Source organism: Zonotrichia albicollis, chromosome Z (assembly GCF_047830755.1).
Source record: "Zonotrichia albicollis isolate bZonAlb1 chromosome Z, bZonAlb1.hap1, whole genome shotgun sequence".
Classification (NCBI taxonomy): domain Eukaryota; kingdom Metazoa; phylum Chordata; class Aves; order Passeriformes; family Passerellidae; genus Zonotrichia; species Zonotrichia albicollis.
In genome coordinates, this window is record NC_133860.1 from 43379126 (window position 1) to 43390138 (window position 11013).

At 40.9% G+C, this 11013-nt stretch overlaps 1 protein-coding gene across 2 annotated transcripts; it reads right to left on the reverse strand.

The window, feature by feature from the left end:
• Positions 1-1905: 1905 nt before the first annotated feature.
• On the reverse strand, positions 1906-10985 carry UTP15 (UTP15 small subunit processome component). Of its 2 annotated transcripts, XM_026794349.2 has the most exons (12): positions 10758-10985; positions 10334-10426; positions 10065-10249; positions 8773-8951; positions 7885-8010; positions 7080-7215; positions 5933-6017; positions 3802-3951; positions 3443-3544; positions 3114-3247; positions 2560-2618; positions 1906-2219 (listed from the first exon to the last, which is right to left on the reverse strand). In XM_026794349.2, exons 1-12 carry the CDS (start codon positions 10845-10847, stop codon positions 1996-1998), a joined length of 1563 nt encoding a protein of 520 aa, XP_026650150.1. In that variant the 5' UTR covers positions 10848-10985; the 3' UTR covers positions 1906-1995. The 2 variants fall into 2 exon arrangements, with proteins under 2 accessions (XP_026650150.1, XP_026650148.1); XM_026794347.2 differs by having other exon boundaries at positions 10065-10426.
• Between the last annotated feature and the right edge of the window lie 28 nt (positions 10986-11013).

Here is an 11013-nt window from a genome sequence, read left to right on the forward strand (position 1 = left end):
TCTACACTGATTCATGGATGGTAGCCAATGCTCTGTGGGGATGGCTGGAGAGGTGGGAAAAGGCTAACTGGCAGCGTAGAGGGAAACCAATTTGGGCTGCTGGTGAGTGGAAAAACATTGCTACCAGGGTAGGGAGGCTACCTGTGAAAGTCCGCCATGTAGAAGCCCATGTACCCAAGAGCAGGGCCACCGAGGAGCACCAAAACAATGAGCAGGTAGACCAAGCTGCAAAGATAGGGGTGTCCAAAATAGACCTAGATTGGGAACATAAGGGAGAGTTATTCCAACCCAATGGGCCCATGATGCCTCAGGCCAACAGGGCAGAGATGCCACCTATAAGTGGGCATGAGACCGAGGGGTGGATCTAACCATGGACAGTATTTCTCAGGTTATCCATGACTGTGAGACGTGTGCTGCCATCAAGCAGGCCAAGCGAGTGAAGCCCCTCTGGTACGGTGGGCGGTGGTCCAAGTACAAGTATGGGGAGGCCTGGCAGATTGACTACATCACACTGCCCCAGACACGCCAGGGCAAGCGCTTCATGCTGACCATGGTGGAGGCCACCACTGGATGGTTGGAAACCTACCCTGTGCCTCATGCTACAGCCCGAAACACCATCCTGGGCCTGGAAAAGCAAGTTCTGTGGAGACATGGCACCCCTGAGAGGATCGAGTCAGACAATGGGACTCATTTCAAGAACAGCCTTATCAACATCTGGGCTAGGGAACATGGCATTGAGTGGGTGTACCATATTCCCTACCATGCACCAGCTGCAGGGAAAGTGGAGAGGTACAATGGACTACTAAAAACCCAGTTGAAAGCTTTGGGTGGGGGATCTTTCAAGAATTGGGAGCAGCATCTGGCAAAAGCCACCTGGTTAGTTAACACCCGAGGTTCCACCAACCGAGCAGGTCCTGCCCAGTCTGAGTCCCTGAATGTAATAGAAGGGGACAAAGTCCCAGTGGTACATATCAGAGGTTTGTTAGGGAAGACTGTGTGGATCAATTCTGCCTCGAGTACAGACAAACCCATTTGTGGGGTTGTCTTTGCTCAGGGACCAGGTTGCACGTGGTGGATAATGCAAAGGGATGGAACAACACGATGTGTACCTCAGGGAGATCTGATTGTGGGGTAAGAATGATATGGGGATAAGGGGTGGAATGTCCTGGGGTGACGTTATGATGCTTGTATATCCCCATTCATCTGTTCTGTGCCTTTAAGACCGGCACTGAAGAGTGGAAGTTTTGTTTGGGTTTCTCTTATCAGGACACAGAGACAAGCGGTACACAGGGCTTTTTACTTCCAGCTTCAGCTTGCTGCTTTTGCTTGCTCTCTTTTTCTGCTCTTGCTTCTGCTCTGCTTTCTGCCTCTGCTTATTAGCTAGTTCTAGCTAAACAGTCCACATTGCTTCCTGGACTGTTTCTCCTCTCCTGTTTCTGTGACCATCTCGAACCTGCTCCGGACTGGGACCCAGGAACACCGAAGGTTCGGCTGCAGCGGCTGGCCCAGCACCGGAGGGACTGAGAACAGAGCAACCACCCCCGAAAGAGACTTTCTGATTTTGCCATCTTTCTCAAAGCGGTGTCATCGGGTATTGTTCATTTTGTGTGCTGGGGGGTGCGGGGCCAGTCAAATAAACAGGTTCTTTCCACCTCTCTCCGAGGAATTTTTTCCCAAACCGGCTGGGGGGAGGGGCCGTGTGGGTTTCGCTTTCTGGAGGGGCCTTCCTTTGCAGATTCTTTAACAAATTTGCCCTAAACCAGCACACTCTGAAATAAAACTTTAAAACTAAATTGTCTGAAAAATATTGCATGAACAATCTTGAAAACGTCCTCTTTCTCATCTTCAGTAATCAAGCCTATTCAGTAACACAGTTTAAAAGACAGAACTTCAACATAGAGAGGCTTATTTTGAAAGTCACTATTATAAGAAATTACCGGGAGAACAAGTCATGTCTTTCAAGTTCACAATTGTGACAATTTGTTGAGATGGGTGTCAGTAATTCCTATTTGTTTCAATGATCTCCGTGACACCATTACTTTTGTTCTCTTCTAGACAGGTATCTCTTTTCTTAGTAAAAGTAGCAAACAGTGTATCCATCATTCCCAAAACTTCTAGTAGCTCTTCTTGATAGTCAATTTCTTTTCCAATAGCTTGCTGGAGTTTCAAGAACTGTTTATCAACTATTGCTGACTGCCCAACCACAGGCTGATAAATGTCTACAAAGAAAAATATCAGTTAAGAATCCATAGATGTATAAAAAGGCAAAAATTATATTAGCTAGTTAGAGATACATTTAAGGATTCTAGCAGAAGTCCAACATTCTGAAAAAATAAGACAACTTTAATGTTGTCTGTTCTGAAAGCATAAGCTGTACGTACTTACAGCAGCAGTATGCCAAACTCACAGAAACAGAAGTTTTTATGACCTCGAATAAGGAGGCTATTTGTACAGATATAAACAAAGCCATTAAGGTTTGGTTTCTTAAAAATGTAGCACTTTCAATCTTATTTGCAAGCTAGCTATATGGCTTTGAGAATCTTTTTTGTTTTGTCTTACCAGTGATCATATCAGCAACAATAACCAGCACAGGAGTAAATCTAGGCTCAATCACACGCCTGCAAAATCAGAAGACATTCCTATTTTACTGGTTTTGTCAACTGTACTCCACCACCAACAAGCAGCTTTCTCACACAGGCATACAGACAAATTTTTCTTGATGAAGAGACATCACAGAACAGCAGTCAAAGATGCAAGTCAAAAAACCCCACCTATGTGGTATTTACCCTCTTCCTTTCAGGAAGCCAGCAGAGGCTGGAGGAGTGTCAAAAAGCCTTGAGTACATAAAAACACAAATTTCATCAAGGAGACAGAAAATAACAGATTAAGGGTAGTGTGTCTGGCAAAGAAGTAGAATAGCTCATCAGCAAAACCATTCTGTGCTAACAGCTGAACTGTTTCAAACCTATCCCAAAGCCTTGGTATCAGAATAGAAAAGGCATGTGAGATTTCAGGAGTACCAGTGTTCTACCAGTGATCTGCTGAAACTGTGGTGAGTAATTAGGGAACAGAAGTGTCAAAATAGTCAGAGGGGGCTCATGTTAAAATAATACCTTGCCACAAAGGTAAGCAGGAGATTAACTTGCTTCTCATCTCGGCCTGCAAGTGCACTTCTCAGCGTTCCTCTGCGATGCAGCTCCTGCATGACTGCAACCGTGACTTCAGGGGTATGAAGCATGATGGGTGGCTGGACACATAAAAGAAGAGTTTAGTAGCAAAGCAACATCTTTACACACAACACTGGTGTCAGCAAAACCAAAACAGAACCCAACTTAAGACTCCTTTCTAGTTATACACAAAAACAAAATTAGTATGACAGACAGGGAAAATTAACATCAGGTGACGCATAAAACTCCGACAAGAAGAAAAACCAATGCCTCACCTCGAGTACTGCATCAAGAGCCTTGGAAGACTGAAAGCTCCTCAGCAGTTTATCATATTTTCTCAAAACACGTTTTACAGGTTTACTGACACAGAAATCTTCCTAGAATTCAAAAAAATAGTTCACAGTAATACAAATACACACACTCACATAATGGATTACACACATTTATCATGAATAATTTTATATATTATATAAAATTATATAATATATAAATTTAATATAAATAAAATTTTATACATTTATATTTATATATTATTTTATATAATATTTACATATTATAGCCCTTCTCCAATTTAGCACATTCAAATAAACCAATTTTTCAGAAATGTTTCAGCACATATTTTCTTACCACATACCTGTTTTGGCATGTAACTTCTTCCTTTCACATAGGTTCTATATGCTGGTTGTCTCTTCTTTTGAGAGTTTTCATTCTTTTCTTCTGGTTTTCTGTGTTTAACATTTAGCACCCCATTGGTCATGCCTACAACTATGGTTTCATCTTCAGGCTAGCACAAAGAAATTCACAGAGTTAGGACCAAGTGTTTATCTGTGCTCTACCATGCATGTATGTGCTCTAGCTACACATTTTTATAGTTTAATGTTTCATTACAAGGTTTCATCACAGTATCATAGATGACTTAATATGGAATGCACCTTCTTGAGGTTCCATGATTGAATACTTTGTTCAAGGCAGGGACAGCTTCCAGGCAATGCTCATAAGCAACATTACAGACTGACTAGTGAATCAATCTCAATTATGCATTAACACCCTTCTGTAACTATAAGGTTTTGTTTTTTCCAACAGTATACAACTACCTTTGGCTATTAGGTACCACACAGCAGGCATGAACAGAACCTATGAGAAAGCAAAGCTACCACGGAACAGCAGGATTTTGAGAAATAACTGAAAGTTGTTCAAAACACCAGTCATTGGTTTACATAATTTCACTTATATAATGAAGCAGGTGTAAATTTCACCCAGAAAAATTGTGGATGCCCCATCCCGTGAAGCGTTCAAGGCCAGACAGGATGGCACTTTGTGCAACCTGGTCTAGCAGTGTCCTTGCCCAAGGCAGGGGGCTGAAATTAGATGACCTTTAATATCCCCTCCAACCTAAGCCATTCTACAATTATATGATATAATAAAAGCCTACAGAAATATGACAGGAACAGATGGAGATCAGCTGATGAATGGCTCATTTAAGGGCATCAACTGAAGGTTATGAAGATTCAAGTGGAACAATAGGGAGCAATTCTTCACACAAGTATCAGAAATGTGGAACTCCTTATCAAGGAATCTAGGCAAGGTTTCAAGTTTAATCAAGCTCAAGGAGAGACTGAAAGGCTTATGCAATAGTAATTAACTGAATTACAACGAAACTACACTTTGATGAGTTAACTTCTCATCTGAAAATGGAATTTGGGAGAATATCAACACACTTGCTCTGCGTTTAGTTTTCTATATGCATTTCCTTATGCAGCATGCAGATTCAGATCCACCTTTGATTTGACTCAGTAAAGGCATTATAATGTTCTTGTATGACCATTTAAAATTCAAATTTAGTCAAGAGAAAAATTCCAGTTTAGTCAACAGAAAACAAGATCATACTTCAAAAGATGTAACTCTAGAGATGTTAAACTACAGGTATTGCATATTTTCCAGACGCCATAGGGTCTTAAAAGGCCTATGGATTCTTCACTTCAAAAGAAAAAAAAAATCTAAATTTATTATAGCTCAGCTCCCTTGGTAATACAGTACAAAATGAAGACACTACCCACACATACCTTCCACATTCCAGCAGAGAAGGACAATTAGCAAAGGCAGTAAAGATCCCTCACTGGCCCATTCACATGTCCTTCAAAGGCTACCTAAGGGGGTACTACATGACAACAGTATTGCTTAAAAATTGGTGCCAGCCTCCAAATTTCAGGCCAGCAGATAACTTATCCACTGGAAATCAAGTGCTTCTGAGAAGTAAGAGTCTCTGCTGTCTGCTTCCAAGAGACATCTTGACAAACAAATTTGTTTATGCTCACAACCATCTTCTTTCTTCCTCAGACCAACCTGACACCAACTTTTAAAGCAAGTTTACATCCTATTCTGAATTTCTCAACAAATTAACTACTTTTTTTTTATTGCTGCCATGCGAAAGGACTCACAGCATTCCTGAAAGGCAAAAGGTAAGTATAATCATCTTGAAGTTGAAGGACCACCTTTCTAAAGTGAATGTTTTCCCTATGATGTATATTGTCATTCATAAACACAAGACATTGCACTGATCTAGTCAGGTAACATGGTATTTGAATCTATTATGCTTAAAAACTGTTAGTGTTTATTACTCAGGAGAAACATATTCAACCCTACTTTGCACGTACACCATTCTTCTGAAATACCCAACAGCCAGGAAAGCAACAATTCTTTATTTTAGTGACTTAAAAGGTATCAGGAATTCACTTCTAGTCTAGGAAGACTTCTAATGCGCTTACCGACAATGCAAGACTGAGGATGGATGTTGCATAGTTGAAGCTGTGGACCACTTTGTAGGATGTAGTACTGTAAATCTTCACATGCCTACACACAAGAGCAAAGATAAAAAAGCTGTTAGTAGAGATTTACTGTTGTCACTTTACAGGAACTTCATCACTGTCATCTTCTACAGACCATTCAAGGAAACTGAGAATTAATACAATGCTTTCCTCAGACTACCATTGAGCTTCGTAGGTATTAATCCTGTCACAGTAATGTTCTGTTAAAAGGTATCCACAAGTCAAGTCAGGAGGGCTCTTACCTCACAAAAGGTGAAAATGGGGCAAGAATAGAAGAAGAAATTGAAGGCAGGCACAGTGATTATTTGAATTCAGAAAAGTGTATTAGAAAAACACTGAGAGAGCATCTCTTCAAATTTGTTCTTAAATTTTAAATACAAGATCTACTAGCAGTATCTGGGAGTAAATCTGTAGATACTCTTGTATCCAGCTGCCCATTAAGTATTTGGTTGGAAGCACGAAATATTTAACAAACTGGAAAACAAAGTATTACCTTCCAAGGACAAAAGCTAGTGTTATGTAATTGTAAAGCCTGAGGTAGCCTAGGCAATACAGGAGAGAGGAGGAAAACAGATCCAGTGTCATTTCACATCCCTTTTTATTTCTAATGTCTAATGTCTCAGACACAAGACACCAACTATCAGTAGTCATCAACTGAAACCAAATGAAAAAAAGCAAAAAGGTCATGTTCACAAGCACTCTTGGATACAAGAAGCAAAAGCAGCGAGACACAAAACCCAGGCTTTTAAAAAGCGAATACTAGTACACTTTCAGATATTTAAACTGTGTTAAAGTTAAAAATAGTTAAGTTCCAAAGACTGGAAAGGTCAGTTTAGACATTTAAAAAACTGAACCCTTATTCAGAAGTTCCCCATATGCATTCCCAAATGGCACACACAATCCCTAATGATATTCAGCTTAGTAAGACGAAAAGGTTAAATTGTATCATAGAATCACAGTACAGTTTGAATCATAGAATCATAGTACACTTTACTGCAAACAGATTAACAGTGATGTGCAAAAATACTTTTTAAAGAAAAAAGGTCCTAAAGAATGGAACCATAAGGAAGCTACAAAATATACCAACCTGTCGAGAGATCCTGACAATAACCTTTGTCCAGAGCTGTTCAGGCACAAACAAGTCACAGTTTTATGGTGATTTTTAAGTGAAACTAGTAACTGTCCACCTTTTAGTACATCCCAAACTTTGACATATCGACCTCCTGTGAAGGGGAAGCACACAAAACATACACATGTACATATTTATGCTTCTCTGAAGAAGTTTTCACAGAGTGATGCTGTATTTCCTTCGCAAGTACCTTTACCTCCTAACAGTTTTCTGTACCTACTCACCATCCTCTTCCATTCTATCTTCTGGCACAAGCCTGCTCTTTTTTCAGGCCATTCTGAATGGACCTAAATGATTCAACCATTGTCCAATCATACTCATTACCAAAAAAAACCAAAAAATCTTTAACCTATGGGGTTACGGTACCTCTGATGGAATAGCAACAAGAGACTAAAAAAGCTTGTCAACATGATGAGAAAGACAGTCCCATCCTTTCAAAAGCTAAGTATGTTAATTCCTTCACTTTAGAAGTGGGCCAATTAGTCTGCATTTTGTCATTACAAATTATATTGGGGGCAGGGGGGCAGTGGAAACAACAAGAATATTAAAACAAAGACGAAAAGGAAAGACCCTTACTTGCACCTGCCACATAAACGCAGATTCTGACAGAAGATATTTGAGAAATCAAATTATTACATCACTTACCACTTCATTCATCAAACTAAAACAGCACACAAAAAGCAAACAGCTGAAGTATTCCTCAAATGAGGACCACAGAAAATATATTTGATTTAATTCTATAAATTCTAATTCATGGAATCACCTGCAGATACCAGAAGTCCACCAGATGGAAAGAGAAGCACGCTCTCCACAGGATGGCCATGCTCTATTGTCATGACACTACTCTTTGTTCGTGCATCAAACAGTTTCACAGTGTGATCATAGGAACCTGCAAACATCAGCATAAATCAGTCTCATAATTTCAACTAGTTCAAGAACTAAAACAGCTGTGTACTATCATCTAAAGGAGTTCCTGGCTAATAGCAACAGTTTTCAATCATACATGTAAAAACACCTTGTGACTTACCTTGGTTAGTTTATAGCCTTGTGGCAACAAATTTTCTAATTCCAGCCCTAGCTACACGTCAGGTTGTAAAACTAATTTGTTTTCATTTCATTTCACTTCCATGAATGAAATGTATTTATAATAATAAATATCAAGCAACCTGATGAAACCTAGCTTCTTATGCCTCATGAAAAAAGGAATACTAAGTTTTTTTCACAGTTTTCCACAGACTGATACAAAGCAATTGCTAGGAAAACCAAAAGCAGCTGGTTCCAAGAAACTCCACATGACCTCACAATTTTTAGTGTACAGACTATAGTCCTGCTCCAGAAACCTGGTATAACATTTCAGTCACTCCCTGACTAAGGATACATTCACAGTATTTTCTTTCACAAGTTCTGTTAACTCTAATAGACTAAACCATGAAGATGTTAAAACTCAGTTCCTGCAGTTTCCCCTAGAACATCAGTGTCAAGCTTAAAAAGCAAGCAAAAAAAGGAAACAATAAAGTAGGTATTGCACAGGCAGACTGATCCTTCGTGACTAAAATGCAATAAACATGACCCTACTGTATCAAAAACTATCTTTCAGCATTTTTCTTCGACTCAATCCAAAATAAGTATAAATAAAAAACCAAAACCAAACCTGTTATGAAGACATCTGCATTCACTTTACTTGCACAGCCACATCTCACATAGTCAGTATGCTCACTGTAAGAGATGATTTCTGTGGCACTTGGAATATCCCACAATTTTGATGAATAATCATCACCACCAGAAAATATTCGGTATTTATCAGACAGGAATCCCACTAGATGAACTGGTCTAGAAAACAAAGTCCACAACACCCAAAGTTAAAATATATTCATGTTTCAAGAAGAGTTAGTTTGTATGAAGAGTTTATTAAAGTCCTCCAACCTAGAAGCACAGTGTTTAATATCAGAACTTGCAAAGCCTCACTTTATAACAGCAAATTTCAAGTATGTCTGCTTTGAACAACCTTCTTGCCTTTTAAAATCACTACTGAAGTCTTTGTTATCACTGTAATAACCCAACGGGTCTTGGCAGAACACACACAGGTGTGTTCTGTGCAAATGCAGGTGTGCACAGGTATGAAATCAACCTAGCCATTGGAACACCCAATTTGCAAACAGACCTCAAACAGAAACGCTCTGAAGGTCAGTCTGGGTATTTCCCACTGAAAGGGGGATTCTTCTTGTTCTACATTGATAAAACACTAATCAATTTTTCATAGCACAGAAGTCTGTTGAGGCATTACCACTGTCTTCTCCTCACTGATACATCAGAACCCCTAATTTATTCCTCACCCCAGGCTACCATTATGCACCTCTTTGGTTTTGTTTTTGGAGCTTTTTAAGGAATTCCTGCTTTTATTGGTGTATTTCTTCATTGTTTCTGTTTATTTTAGAACTCTTTTCCTACCAGCATCAAATAAGATGTGCTTATCAATGCAATGTACCCACAAGACAGTATCTACACAACATATTAAGAGAGACCTATGTGAAAATGTATTTACTCTTCTACATACTTGATTCATATTTAGATTTTTTTAAAAACACACTCCCATTTTAAATTTAACTTAAATCTACTTTTCAGTAAGATCTCCACGAGGCAGTCAAAAGCGACATAAATCAGTTCTACTCAGATTTTCAGCAGCATGTGAAGCAGACATACGACTATAATTTAATGTAAATACTGAATATTGCTGAGGCACTCGAGTGGGTTGCCCAGAGAAGATGGGAATGCCCCTTCCCTGGCAGCGTTCAAGGCTAGGCTGGGTGGGGCTCTGAGCAGCCTGGGCGCTATAGCAGCAGGCGCTCCTGCCCTGTGGCGGGAGGGGTGGAACACGGCGATCTTTAAGAAACCCCCCCCGGTTGCTTTAGGATATGCAAACAAAACAAAACAGCCCTGCCTTACTTGGTAAGACCCTCGAACTGCCTGAGCGGGGCTTTGCCGCTGACGTCGTAAAGGGAGATGCTGCCGCCCTCGCTGCCGGCGGCCAGCAGGCGCCCGTCGTCCCTGTAGGTGGCACAGTACGCCGCGTCCCGGAAGCGACAGAACGTCTTGATAGGCTCCTGCGAGTAGCGGCCGTAGATGTGGATCTGCCAGAACAAGAGGGAATTACATCTCCCGGTGTCATGCCAGCTGAAGAACAACAGCATAAAAGCCTCCGAAACGCCACTTACCCTCGAGGATGCTGTGACAGCGTAGTTATATGGCGGGACTGGGGAGAAGTCAATTTTATTTATTGCACCGAATTCCTTTATCTGAACAGGGGTCTAAAACAGTTGTGATAAAGATCGTTAAATACACATAAGGACACAATCAAGTATGAAAACACCAAAATAAAAGATATTTTTCCTACAAAGAATTTAAAACTCCGTAAGAATCAAAACGTTTTTTAGGTGCAATGATAATGAGTTTCACTTCTGACAGACCACTCCTGTTCTTTTAATTTTTTTCCAATTCACTCACTACAACTTACCCTTCTAATTACGTGCTCTGAACTTAAAAACTAAATCATACGTGTTTAAAAAAAAAATCATTGCACCAAAGTAGTAAAAGAAGGCATTCTGGGCCAGTAACTGCGACTGCTGGGCTTCCTCCTACCTTGTATCCCCGCCAGTACAGCGTATCCTGTGTGATCTTCTCCCCGAGCTTGGGGCACGCCTGAACCACCACTGGCTTGTACGCGGCCATGACGCAGGGCCGGGCCGGGCCGGGCCGGGGCAGGCCGGAGCTCAGCGGGAGAGGCCCGGGAAGCGGCGGCGGGCTCGGAGCACACGCGACACGCCGCACCGGCCGCGAGGAGAGATGGCGGCAGCACCGGCAGTGCGTCATCAGAGCGCGCCTCTCGCTGGCCAAT